Source organism: Rhipicephalus microplus, chromosome 2, assembly GCF_043290135.1.
Source record: "Rhipicephalus microplus isolate Deutch F79 chromosome 2, USDA_Rmic, whole genome shotgun sequence".
Lineage (NCBI taxonomy): Eukaryota > Metazoa > Arthropoda > Arachnida > Ixodida > Ixodidae > Rhipicephalus > Rhipicephalus microplus.
The window spans coordinates 281,744,122-281,758,429 of NC_134701.1; the positions used below are offsets into that span (position 1 = coordinate 281,744,122).

General features: G+C 48.9%; 1 protein-coding gene across 3 annotated transcripts in view; it reads left to right on the forward strand.

The window, feature by feature from the left end:
- The window catches only part of LOC119179924 (sodium/potassium-transporting ATPase subunit beta-1), a 62,129-nt gene extending 50,233 nt beyond the window's left edge, over positions 1 to 11,896 (forward strand). Inside the window, exons 1-3 of one of the 3 annotated variants that reach the window (XM_075882144.1) lie at positions 7,517 to 7,640; positions 7,721 to 7,760; positions 7,911 to 11,896. In XM_075882144.1, coding sequence (XP_075738259.1) covers positions 7,941 to 8,879 — 939 coding nt within the window. In that variant the 5' untranslated portion in view covers positions 7,517 to 7,640; positions 7,721 to 7,760; positions 7,911 to 7,940 and the 3' untranslated portion in view covers positions 8,880 to 11,896. Of the gene's footprint in view, positions 1 to 3,693; positions 7,641 to 7,720; positions 7,761 to 7,910 lie in introns of those variants that run through there. The other 2 variants (XM_075882143.1, XM_037431048.2) reach the window with 2 other exon arrangements.
- The last annotated feature ends 2,412 nt before the right edge of the window (positions 11,897 to 14,308 follow it).

The window sequence follows — 14,308 nt, forward strand, 5'->3', positions numbered from 1 at the left end:
ATACTTGGCGCTCTGTGACGTCATCGTGACGTCACGAGGCGATGCCACAAAGTGATAATTCTCGCATTGCTCGTGTTTATGCTGACGGTTAAAAATTTCGTCTTGGGCCTCTGAGGCTTTCGCCTTAATGATATGAAACTCTCCATTTGAAAGGTGTCCCTTCTGGCTTTCAAAGGCTGTCGTGCAGGCGCTGAAGTCAGGTGGGAGTTTCCTTGCTCCTAGCTTTCTCCTTTTCCGCTCGGTTCCTCGTTTCCACTTGTTCCGGTATGTTGGCAATTGTTAATTTTGAGTCCAGGGTGCAAATCGCGTCACTCCTCTGTTACGCATCCCTCAATTTATGACCTCCTTTTGCCTTCGAACCTTTTCAGACGACGAGAAAAAGTTTCCGATAATCATTGCGAGGCAAAATTACGCTAATTGACCGGGTGCGCTTCTTCCGTCGCATGCGCGCACTCGATAATTCCGTGGAGAGAAGCGAACGTAGGGTGGCTCTTCAAGTCGATGAATTCACCGGTTCCACGACCGAGGTTTTGTGTTTGTGATGCTGGCTCAAGAGCGATCAATACCGAAGTTTTTGCGCAACCCAGCAGCGGAAATTGTCCCTCGTTTTCTTCTTTTGATATAATGCTTATTGCCAATAACGAAACGAATTCTATGCAGGTGGTTCTGTAGTTGTTCTTATAATCTTGCTACGCATTCTTGCAAAGCAGTTCTGGCCTCTCTTAATTTGATTTTACATTTTCTCCACGTGTTCTGAATCGAGATCCCGACTAAACGAAGTGAGACAAGGCGGAATATTGATAATGAAGAAACAGATTTTTTTTGCATGTGTATATGAAACATACTAAGACAACAATGATAACTTATACATGATTTTTGCTGTATGTCGCTACTATACCACATAATTCCTCATCTATATATAGATAGATGACGATGTCAAATCGTGCACAAACAGGTACGTAAATTATCATAATCTCTTTCTAACACTTGAGGTGCATTGTGATTGCCTCTAAGGACAGCCTTTATGAAAATTTGTTCTGAAATATTCCTTTAAACTGCGTAGACGTTCACTCTTTTTGTTTCCTTATTCAATATATTTGGTGCATTGTAAACCCTTTTTCACTATTTATATTTGTCGCATCGTAGGAAGCAAAACAATATTCGTGATTGTTAGCTTCCCCAGCGACTCCGCCAAGCAATTCTCTTATTTGTTTACTTTTTGACGTATGGTTACTTGAAATATTTGTTTATTTTCTTTTTTTATTGTTGTTGCGCAGCACCGAACTCTTATTTGCAGTGACTCATTTGCAGCAGATCCTGCTCTGGATGCACAAAGTTTTTGTGAAACCTCTCGTCTTTATTCGGTGATTTCAATTCGTCTCCAGCCCCTGCCGATTGATTACTTTGAGTCCTAGCGCGGCCTCAGGGCCGTAATTGCAGTGTACGTTTTTTTTTTGTCACGTTTCCGTAAAACTCAGCATTCTCCGCAGATCTACGTTTTCACACAGTTCTTGGCCTAGTCAAGGCGGCGCGGAAAGCTTTTTTGTGTGCTTTTCTGCATGCGACCGTTTTCTCAGCGGCTTGCATTTTGTATAAAGCAAAAACTTGGGAACATCGAACCGATCGTGAGCATCCACGCTTACTTCAGCTCACGTGTTTTCTCGAGACGGCTCCGTGCTGACGAGGCTAGAATCCCAGCGTTCGTACTTATTCACACGCCTGTCGACGGAAGCGAAGTATGAACTTCGAAGAGACTCACACAGTTTCGTAAATAGACTTCCGTATTCTTACTTTGCTGTCGCTTTTCGAGCAGACGCCTGAAATGCTGCGACTGGATTTGAAGTAGATTCAAGAAAGTAAAAGAGAGAGAAAGTTAACACGCCTGCAAGAGCAAGAAGTATACCATAGTCGAGAACATTTGTGTTTGTTATTATTATCACTTCGCTTTTTCGTCGAATCAACGGAACAGCGTTTCGTTTTCCCTTTTCGGCATGCTGCTAGTTGTACGCTTCCAGTCAATATAAATGGGAGCAGTGTATTTACGTTCGGAGCCGGCAAGTTTTCTTGTGCATGTGCCTGTGATACGAAATAAGAAATTCACAGCATATCCACGGAGTGAATGACGATGAGTGGGGCGAAGCGTCCATACGTCCATCCGTGCTTCTGTCCATGCGTCCGTCCATCCATCCACACGTCTATCCGTACGTGCGTCTGTCTGTCTGTCTGTCTGTCTGTCTGTCTGTCTGTCTGTCTGTCTGTCTGTCTGTCTGTCTGTCTGTCTGTCTGTGCGTCCATCCGACCATATGTTTCCCTGTCCATGCGTACATCCGTCCGTGTGTCCGTCCATCTATGCATGCGTGTGATAGCGTTCGAGAATGCAGACGGCGCGCGGGTAACACCGACGAGACGTGAGCCAAGGAAGCCGAGCGCAAGCGTCTTCAACGCGCCCGCCGCTCTGCTTCGTCCATGCCCGACCAACGATCCGCCACGTACGGCGACTATCCAGGAGACTGAGGGAGGCACTCCTTCTTCACGCACCCAGGCGCAACCCGCGCCGCAGCCAATCGAAGAGTAGCGGTACAGCGCCATCTAGAATATCCTCACTCAACTGCAGTTTGTACGCACTTCTATGAGACAGCACCATCTATTATACTGTTCGAGAGATAATGCCTTCCTTTTTTCTCGTCTCTTCTTCTCTCGGTTACGCCACACGCAGGACAAGGTTATAAGAGGAGCTTAGCTCCTAAAACTCGCAGGGTCTCTTATGCATCCTCCTCAGTCAACTCAAAGACGACAGCCATCTTCTTTTTCTGCTCAGTCCATGCATTGAAACTCCCGCGTGCTCTTCGTTGCAACCAACGTGGCTTTCCAATGCTTCCGGCATTGGAAGCCTCGTAATCGTTCTGCGTGCCGCCTTGTTGTGTACTCCCTCCGGCATCGGCCCACTTTTTACCAAGCAATATGTCCTGTGATGGCGTCATCATGTGACGTCGAGTGACGCCACAAGTTTTGCAGATTTGTGACGTCATGATGGCATAATATATGGTCACGTTATCGCAGGGCCGTCTTTTTGTGGGTGGGTGTGTCACTCGTGAGAACGTCGTGGGACACCAGTCAAATTTCGCGTTTGCAATGTGTAAGGCTTTCATCTTCTGAGAAATTCCGTAATCATGGGATCCTTTCAGAGGGCAGCGTACTTATAGCAGTGAGTGAGCTCCCACTCTGAATGTTTGCAAGAATTGGTGTTTCGTCGAGAGAGATCAAGTGTTCCTTCTCATATATATCTTGTATTGTGTACTTTCATTGAGAATAAGAAAAACAATGTGGCCGCCATGTCGCAGGTTCGATTCTAGTGGCCGCATTCTGACCGCATTCTCGTGTAGCAGTATTTTAAAGGTACTATTATTTGTTTTACTCGCGAGTAAAATTAATGAAGCCGTCAATACGGCTCTTTCTGACGTCTAAAACCACAGACATATAGGACGCAATCACGTTGGTTTTGGGAGTTAGGAAACGAAGAGTACACCTAAATAAAGAAAGATTCTGGCACGGGAGACCAAGATAAAAAAAACGAGGGAGAGGCGGGGAGGTTAGATATTAATGTAAACTTCGATTTGCGACCCTAATTACGGAAAGGAGAAATAGAAGGAGATAGATGCACAACTTTTATTGGCAAAGTTTCACCTCAGCTCCTCGGCTGTTGGTCAAGTGCGAAGAAGAAATGAGCCCTGGAATTGAGGTGAAGATGGATGAAAATGGGTTTCTCGCAGTGACCTGTCATTTGTCTCCGTCTTTCCAGACACAAATGTGGGAAGGAAGCTGTTCTTGGATGCAACCTAATGTCCACGGTGGTGGCCCTTATGGCCAAGAACATGTGTTGAAGGAACCCTTAATATTAGAAGAAGACTGGCGCGAAAGATTCGATGGAGTGAAGGAATTGGCCAGAAATTGTGCCCTCCTTTAGATGAATGGGGGAGGGGAGCCCCCCCTGGCACCCCTTCCCCCCCTCCTCAGCACGCTCGCGCGCACTTTGTCGTTTTCTACAAGGTCATCTTATCGCTGCCAGTCAGTCGGGAGATGGCTTCCAGGAAAATGAACATAAACAAAGAGAACTGCTCGAAAGTGCAGTCACTTTCACCGAGAATCGTTTCAGTCCGTGCTGTTGCATCGAGGCGTAGCCTCTTTAACGGCAAGCGACTTGGCAGGTCGCTGCAATCGGGTGTGAAGAAGAATGAGACCCTCGGTGCCGGCCTGCGCATACACACGTGATTGTGGCGGCGGCGTCTTTTTCGCGCGGCAGATGCGGTCCATCTCGCGGAGAGGTGCGCCGTTTAGCCCCGCCCCCTCCTTCCTTCGAAACAACGGCTCGTTTCCTCACAGCGGCAGGCACGGGATGTAGGCGCGTGCGATTCGCCGCACAGTCATCGGTCTGCGTGCCGCACTGTCTCTTTAAAAGCGCCACTCTACCGGAGGGGAGGAGACGGCAGACCGGAAGCCGCAGTTTTCGTCTGCGGTCGGCCGGAAGTGCCGCACGTTTAACGAGGATTCCGCGGGGACTGCATGTGCTCGAGCATTGCGCGAATGTGGGCAGAACAGACCGCCAACCACCCTCCGTGGGCGGAACCCCTCCCGCTCTCGTCGACAATTCTCGCACCTCTCTTCTTACGTTATAGGCGGTTGTGCGCAACTGACTTAGTTTCCGGAAGTGGGGAAGAAATGAGAGCGCCGAAGAAACAGAGGATCAATTGACTGCCCGAGTCTGGTGCAAAGGGGAGGGCGACGGTACTGCGGTAGTACGGAACTTTTCTTTATTCTTGTCGCCTCCACAAATATGGTTTTCCAGCCGTTTATGGGGAAAAAAAAAGACGGAGCGGAGTCGGAAGGCCCGTCGCGGCTTCATTTCCTGTAGCCGCCTTGCCTTCGCACATCCCCCCCCCCCCCCCCTCCAGCACTCGTAAGACCGTGGTTGCCTCGCTTGTCTTTGCTGAGAGCGGATACGTGCGTGTGAGTGCCCCGCTTTTGGCGCTCACACACTGGCCTCCTCTTCCCACTTTTCCTACTCCTCCGCCGACGCTGTTTTCGCGGAATCTGCGGAGTGCCGAACCACCGACGGTGAAGACAGGGCCCTCTCATCACGGCTGGCACCGCCACGCCCATCTCCGAAATCCTTCGTCGCTCTTCTATCTCGTTTGTCAAGACGAAGACTCATTTTTCTTGTTCCAATCGAATCCGAACGCACCTTTTCCTGCGGCTAAGCGTGTTGCCACGTCTGTAGCACGCAATAAGATCTTTTTTTTTTTCTTCGATGCTCGACCTTCAGCTACTTACTGGGAGTGGCAATGAGACGGCAGCTCGCCGCTCCCCTTTACCGCGCTCAGCTATCCGAGGCCACGGCTCGGCGGCTTCTTCGCGGGAACGGATCAAGGTGCAAACGAGGTCGTCCGCGAAAGGTGGCCCGGCTCGTTACCATCGTGACAGTAAAGTGGATAGAGCACCGAGCCAGAAAGCGCATCTCATAGCACCGATATTGCGCTCACTGCCTTCCCAGAAGAAGAGGAGCGGCGCTGTGCTGAGAAATTGTTCCATTCCGTGGCCGTCTTGTAATCTGTCGTTTGCAGTGCGTGTAAGATCGCAGTGGGATGGTGTTACAAGGCCTTAGATTCCTCATCAAAATTGACTGTTCGCATCCCGCATTGGCAGCGTCAACACTGACATGATCGCAACGTCATATGACGTGACGTCACACGATGACGCGTCGCATGACGTCATCGCTTGGTTAAAGGCGGGCCGATCACCCAGGTAATGCAAAACCAGCTGAGGTGCACCGTGCAGAATGCTTGCGATGCCTCCGATGTTGGAGGCAGTGTAAGACCGCGCAAGATGCAGTAAGCTTTTGGAGAGGTGTGGAGAGGATCAGGACATCGACTGAGAAGGAAAAGAAGGACATGGCCTTTACCTTTGATTCATCTTAGGTGAATGTATCCCTGTGAGTTCTTTTCGATTGCGGATAGCATCGTAGGGTCATTTGAAGGTAATTCCTGGAGCCATGAATCTCCTCATTTTCCATTTCGGAGCTGGGACATTTTATGCTGACGCCGGGAACTCATGAGGCATGTCCTCCCGATTCCACGACACGGTATAGTGCTCTTCTCGAAGAGTTGTGTTCATTCAGGTTTCTACGTATAGCTCTTTTCGCGCTACTCTGTAAACGAGGGAGGAACGTTGGGAAAACACGGTTTGGTTTGGTAATACTTAGCGGTTTGACGCACTGAAAGATGAGTAACAACAACGCACTATAAAACTAGCTTTTGGATCGATTTTTTTCCCTTTCTCTCTTCCTTTTTTTTCTCTGCCGGATAGCCTTTCGTTCCTTTGCGGCAATTTATCAAAGACTGCCTCGCGGCATCCCGTCATGGTGTTGAAACTTTTTTCTTTTTTTTTTCATTTCTGAAATTCCGTTCAGAACGCAACGTCCTCAACGGAATGATTACAACCGAATCCAGGAACCGGCGAGAAAGGGCGCGAATAACAGAACTAGGTGAAGATGCGATTTTTGCAGAGCGGAAAAAAAGAAGTAATCAAAACTGTAGAGTGAAGCGATAGTAAAACAGAAGCTGGTCGTCTCCATGGCGACCCCGCGGGATGGCAGCGACGGCGTCAATTGCCCCACCGCCGGCGAGCACACGCGTCATTGAAGCCAGTGCTCCTCCGGCCGCATCGTGGTTATCGCCCTCCGCACGCTCTCTTGCGCGCGTTCCCCTGGATGCCGCCAGGGCTGTCGTTGCTGCAACAGCCGTTGATCCGGGATTTCTCACCCACCACATCGCTGACCCCGTCCTTCTCCGTCCGAGCGCTTCCGAGTTGTGGGAGGCCTCGATGATGCAGAGCCGCTCTCTACGCCGCCACCCAAGCAGGGCGCGCGGGGGCGAAGAGCTTCAGGTCATCCCTCAATTGAACCTCCCGCTGCACACATCACTCGGGCGTCTCACCGAGCCCAGATGGCTGCCGCGAACGCCACGACGGAAAACAGTTGGTTCGCCGCCGCCTGGAAGCGCGCATCCTCCTTTCTTTTTTTGACGAGCGTAGGCAGGTCCTTGGGTCGCATTTGAGTGAGCAGGCCCAGACATGCCTCGTGGCTCTATTTGCGCTAATGGGCACTGAAATCTCGCCGCCTCGTGCCAACACTGTGCGACCGCGTTCTCTATTTTCTTTGCGGGAGGCCGAAGGGGACGTGGCGGGCATGCATAGACATATGCCACTGTCGGCGCTTGCGTCATCATCATGCCACTTCGCTCGCGTGGCTCAACCGGGACTCGGGAGTCGACAGTCAGAGCACAGGAGAAGAGTAGCGGTCGAGAGCGAAAACTGCGCGAGGCCGTTGTATGAATGAGTGCGAACTCCTTTGGAGCTGGCGAACTCTCAATTGGACGGATCACTCAGTTCTTTTCAAGTAGCAGTTGAACTATATGTATATGGCCTCCGACAAGGGTGTTCGCAAGAGGTGCTAAAGTGTGATGTATGGGCATCGTCTGAGGCTTGAAGTACGTCTAACGCTTCCTTCCACTTTGTGCCTCCTCAACGCTGGGTGTCGCAGAGAACTTGTATATACAGTGTCGTCTACTACGGACTTCTGTCCTGCGGTAAATATTAAATTTACTGTTATGCTGACGTACGAAGTGAAATAACCTGAGCAGTCATTTTTTTGCAATTTCTCTGACAGACCTATCGGATGATTGAAGTTATACAAGATTCCCAATTATGTAAGCCAAGTCTGCGGTCATCACCATGTAGTGAAACTTCAAGGTTATCATTTCTTAACTGAGTAACCGCTCATTTGAACTTCCTTCATGTAACTACTACGATTACATTTTCTTCCATTGAACTTATGCCTTCGCTCTTTGCCCACGCAGTGCCCGTGCCTGAAGAGCCATCCCGTGGTCATGCCACGTTCGTTCCCGGAAGAAGTGCACCAGCTGCGCTGCCAGGAGAGTTCCGAGGCGGGCACGGTCTCCAACCTGAAGCTGCACGTGGGCAAGCTGTTCCGGTCTTCGTCGGCGACGACGGCCAACGGCGCTGCGCCGCCCAGCCCGTCGCCACCATCAAGCCAGACGTCTATACCACCCTGGAACCCGGCCAGGCGCATCGTCACCTTCGTCTGTCTCGTCTCGCTCATCTGCACCGCCATCATCGTGGCCGTCGTGGTGGCGGCCGTCCTGCTGTCACGCCACATCGCGCACCCGTCGCGACAGCAGCAGCGTTACCGGCGCCTCATGTCCGACGTCGCCGTAGACGTCGTACCCAAGCCCCAGAACCTCGTCGACCGCACCAACACCATCGTCGTGCACCGCAAGAACCCGACCGCGTGGCAGTCCCAGTCACGGCAACTGCGGTCACTGCTGGACAGCTATGCCACCGAAGGTGGCGCCGGCGCCCGCTGCGAGCCCGGGGACCGCTGTCCCTTTCCCGTGGGCTTGGTCAGCGACAACTGCAGCGCGACGGACTTCTTCGGCTACAGAGAAGGCGCCCCTTGCGTCGCTCTGGTGTTCCGGCGCGCGCCGGACTGGACGCCGCAGCCACTGGCGCCCTCGGACCTCGCGTCGCCCACGGTGCCGGACGAAGTTCGCGAAGGCTACGACCCGGGCCTGCTGTACGTCACCTGCAAGAGCGAGCACATCAGCAGGGACATCGACATCCGCTACTCACCCTACCACGGGTTCCCGCTTCGCTTCTTCCCGGCTACCCGGCACCCGCCGCTGTTGATGCTGCACTTTCCCAACCCACCGCTTCGCACCGAGATATGGGTCACCTGTCGATTCTGGGCCAAGAATCTCGACCAGTCGAGCAACGGGAAGGTGACATTCAAGCTCCTCGTCATGTGAGTCCGCACGACCACTAGTGCGAACTCCGTGGTAATTGAATGAGACCACCTCTCCTCTCCACGTGGAGGATGAAGTCGACGAGAGACCACTTTTTGGCAGTTACTCCGAAGACCATCTAGCTCTCCTTTTATGTCGGCAGGGACCAGTTTTAGACATCATGGAGTGGTGGGCGAGCGAGCTGTGATCCCGCCGCAAGAACATGTGCGTTAGGACGAGGATCCGCTGCTGTTGCTGATAATAGTGACTCGTTGTCCCTGACACACCAGTGCAAAAAGCGAGAATTGATCTTTGCGCGGTTGCGTGGTCTGTGTGGACAGTTACACTGAAGTGCCGATGCCCGTGCATAACATTCATCATCGCTGGATTACATCAGCGAACACTCAACGGCGTTTTGTGCATGTCATCCTCAAACACTGCTTGCTGTTGCCGAGACCGAAGAGGTTCTCGCCAACGAACAACACATAACGTGCGCATGAATGTGTCTCAGTGTGTACGAAGTGCGAAAACATGACGCGTGTGGTAGTACTTGTGAACGCTCTAAATTGCACATGTCTGCGAAGCAGAGGCTGCTCATTACCGTGTCTGTGTCTTTGTATGACAGCGGCATTTCTTGCTTTCTTTTATTTATTTATTTTTCTTTGTATTACGAAGGCGACTGTATATACGGAAGAAATACATACAGAAACAGTGCTCTCTGATACAGTTTTCAAAAATAACAGCAGCAATTCGCGACAACTCGATTTGCCGAAAACTGCCAATGCGTATGATTTTTCTGGCTCATTACGGCAGGTTTAGCGCAGCTTTACGACGAGGTATTCGCAAGTAAAGCCTGGAAGCACAGGGCCCCCTGCGCACATGTTGGTTATGTTAATTTTTTTATTAATTTATTACGAACATTATGTTGTTGATTGTAAATTGTGATCGTGTACATTCTTCATGGCACGATGCAAGTGTAAATATGCCATCTTAGTTTTCCTACGTCTTCAGACGTAACTTGAGACAACGAGATCATAGTCTGAACCGCACAATGCTGTTGGAACCAGCAGTGGATGCGGAGAACGTCCACATAACAACACGGCAAGTTGAAGCATGTCTGTGTTCGGTACAACTTCAACGCGGCGTGAATTCAGCTTGTGAGAACAATAAAATTCGTAGCTGCTTGTGTGGCAAAGCCGTGCACAATATTTTTATATAAAAATGGGACCTACTGAGCGCACAGAAAAAAGAAACTCTTGCATATTATATTTTCCATTCACAAAAAAAAAAAAGCCTTCACACTTATATGCATTCATCACCACCATTTGTTGCATAAGTCACAGTAAGTGATTCTGACTTCCCGTTGCCCTATGAGTGAAAAAGCGCACATGTCGTCACACACTTCACTTGTAGACATCTTTGTTACTAACTTGATTAAACTTTTAATGTGATGTTGATGAACACCGGTGCATTTGCGTTAAGGTGAAACAACCACAGGTATTCAAACTTGATTCGGAGCCCCCAGAACAGCGTGTCTCACAATAAAATTGTAGTCCTGGCTTTTGAAACACCCGGCAATAATTAAGATGCTCACGATTATTGTGATTTTTGTGATTATCATCACAAATTGATAATCATCATGAACATTCTAATTGCGGTTATGTGAATATCCTAATGTTGGCTATGTGATTGATGGTGGCAAGATCGTTCTTCAGAATGCTGCGTTGCATTTAGGTCACTAGGAAAGAGCAGCGCTTTCAACCGAGTGAAGAAAACGCGGCATATTTTTGCAGCGCAACACCAAATGCATGAGATCGAATTGAAGGAAAAGCGTACATTCACTCTAATTCCTCGGTGTGTGGGCGCCTAGATCACTTGTTTAAAATGTTAGGCCCTAGATCACCGCGTTGTGTCTTTAAAGAAGATCTCTGTTGTGATTTCAATAGAGAGGCAGCGCTGCCATCAACATTGTCAGATCGAAGGGGTTACATAATGATTGAAATGTTGTGAAACCTGGGAGCGAGTCTGTCAATCCAGCTTTGTCACACTGTCTAGTTTTGACACCGTGGCCACATGAGAAAAAGGAGATCATTGCATTTGTCCGTAGAACAGAAAAAAACAAACTTGAATGCCAAACTTATTTTTTCCTTCTGTAATTGTATCATGTAAGAAAAAAACACTGTTTTACCTGTGGCTGCTTCTAAGCATGCATTTGTTACACTGAGCGGGAGACACAACTGAGATTGCTATGCGAAGGGTGAATGGCAAATAAGCTTGTGTTCTTTTACTCCGGCGTTCGTCAAATACCGTTAACAGATTGAACAAAAATATCCGAGTACCCTCCAGCATTGTCAACACACCTCTCACATAAAGGGAAACTAAACTATGAGACGTTGTCGTTAAAGGCCTCCCGATTAAGGGCATTGTGTTCTTACAACATAGCTCCTGTACAATGCCAACTGTTCCAGTTAGGCGTAACCACATAAATTATCCCTGATGAAAGCAAATCAATGTCTTCATATGGTAGGATAGGGTCACGTGTTTTCTACTCGCTCCTACCACAGCTACAAGGCTACTTGTAATTTACGATCTTTATCTGAGGTAATTGGATTTGGATTACGTTTGGGAGGACTCATATATAGTGTTCTTCCGCTGCGTCGGTTTTCTATACGCCACGGATGTCACGAACATCATTTTTACGAACAATGTATACCATGTTTTCTTGACTGCATTATTCTAATGCGGAGTTAATTACGGCGCGAAATTCGTCAGTGCATCTTATCTCTTTTACTTCGGTGCACTGTGCTGGAGGACTACGCGTTGTTTCTCTGGAAATGATTGTTGTGAATCTAGTCCTGGTTGACGAGGAGAAACGCACCTGTGTAATGTTGGTGAAAGCGGCATTAGTGCATGAGTAGCGCTGTTGTACAAAGAAAAAAAGAAACCACCACACGTACGTGTTACGTGTCTTCTGCCAAGTGCTGTACTCGTTAAATCATTTATTGTTTTTAAGAGCAATAAAATAAACTTTACTACAAGAAGTATTGTTTCTGGCTTCACTGCTGGGTGGACTCGGGACATCAAGAAATGTCCTTCCTGTTGGCTGGGCAAAGCGGAATCGCAATTGAAAACGGCGGGAAACTGGCATGGCGCATGTGCAAAACATCCTGATCACATGTTGAAATCGCACTTCAACTCAAAAGATACTGACATTTGTTGTCTAACGAGTTAACAGAGGGGACACTCACACACTTGGTTCCTGCATTGCGAATAGAAAACGCTTCATGTATTTATGTGCCCTCTTATCACCATATCTTGCTGTTACTTGGCAGTCCTCAAAGATGGGGATGCACCTGTACTTGGAACACTGAAGTGGCTTTCCGCAGATCCACGTGTAAGATTCGTATACTCATTGAGGTGGTCATTTAGACTACGCCCCGTCTGGCAGATATAACATGGCCACATTATAAATAGCTGCAGTACACAGCTTTTGAAGTTCATCCTACAAACTTTCCTGCATGATCCTTATGGCACTTAATCGTTCGAGTGCCTTCGTTAATTGTGTCGCTCGAGCATAAACTGCTAACTTTCGTCACTGGCGTGCGTGTTATCTCAGCATGCAAGCATCGGAAGACGGCTCGTGTATACCCTTCGATGTTCTGTCCTCTCAATGCGAAGAGAATGCTCGAAAAGGGCTTCTCTCTCTCGAGTGGCCGTATATTCTCTTACGCCAGCGTTTTGTAGAATCACGCGAAACCGGGTACAAGAGAGTTAGCTGTCAGTATTAATTCGCATAATATTACAATGGCTTGCAATCGCGTTCATTGCTTCGCCCTTCTAGTGAGAGAGAAAGAGAGAGAGATAAAGATGCAAGGAAATGCAGGGAGGTTTACCAGACGCACATCCGGTTTGCTACCCTGCACTGGGGAAGGGATAAATGTGAGAAAAGAGGTTGCAGAGGAGACTTTTTTACATTGTTAGGAGGCCCATAGCCGGGAATGTTTTCCAAGGGGTGCAGCGGGGGCGCACATGTTGAAGGCCTCGACTATTTCGAAAAAGCAATCACTTTTCAGTAATTATGTTCGGTAAAAATAAATCCTCCTTCACCAATGCTTCAGAAGATGCGGAGAGGGGGGCCATCCCTCGTCCCATCTGGCTACGTGCCTGGCTCCGGGGCTTCGTTAGCTACGTCAAGTCCAGACGCGCAGTTTTTATAGGAAGTGCTATATGCCTAAGTTCAACCAGTAAAATCATGCACGAGCACAAAAGGGCAAGAAAAAAAATACTGCGTCTATAGGCTGCACGCCCCTCAAATGAACGCACAAACGCTTCAGAGTGGCGTAGCGCTAGGTGGGTGCCAGATTAAGTGTGTCTTTGCTACTGCCTCGCACTGCTGGACATTGCGGGCGCGATAGAATCACAGCCGATAATCTTTAGATAGCGTTGACGGGACAAGCGTGAAATTTGGACGTCATATCGCGAAAGTTGACAGATCGTCGTAACAGATCAGCAGCTTGCTTTCGCTTCAACACTCACTGAAAATATTATTACTATAGCAAGCAGCGAGGTCCAGGTATTGTGAACTTACGAAAGCTTCAATTGCCGGTATTCAACGTGGCAGCTATAGCTGTTTTCTTCGGAACAACTCGGCGCCTACGTCGTTTATGAAGGTAAGAGCCTTATTACACACAGTCGGATAACATTCCGGCATCCGCAACTCAGCAATTTTTTCTGAACATTATTACTATGCAGTGTCTCACGTGAAAGAACCGTGTTGTGATCATGAGGCTCGCCGTAATGCAGGGCTTCGAGAATTTCGACTATCCGGGTGTTATTTAACGTGCACTGAGATAGCGCGGTACAAGTTCGACTATCATTTCGCCTCCATCAAAATTTGACCGCTACGGTTCGGACAAAACCCGCGATTTCAGAGTAATATATTACTCTGCAATCGGCTTATCGTAATATATTACTCTGAAAGCGGCTCTCGGCTTATAAGCCGAGAGCCGAAACCATGAAGTGTACCCCTGTGGCGGACCACTTCAGCTGAATTATGCGCATATATGTTAAGGTATATGTTAAGGTTATGTTTTGACGCGCGTTGTTGGAGAGTGTGCGTACTATCGTGAGCAATATGAGCTCGAACATGTCTGCAGCGCCTGGCAACAGCCTCAAAGCCGGGATATATAGCGTTATATGCGAATGGCGCTGTCAAAACCGCAGGGGAAAGGACGGCTGCTCTTCCGTTGGCTGTTGGCACTCCCGCTTCGCTAGCGCTGCTGCGAAACGGCACCTGATTGAGTGCCGTCAGCCGCAAGCAATAATAACCCAGAACAAAAGAAATATCTGCATGAAAAACAAAAGAGGAGAATCTAACTCTTCAGCCGCCACCAGCTAGATATAATAGAAGCACTGCTTGCGCATCACGGGAGGGTACACGTCAGTCGATATGT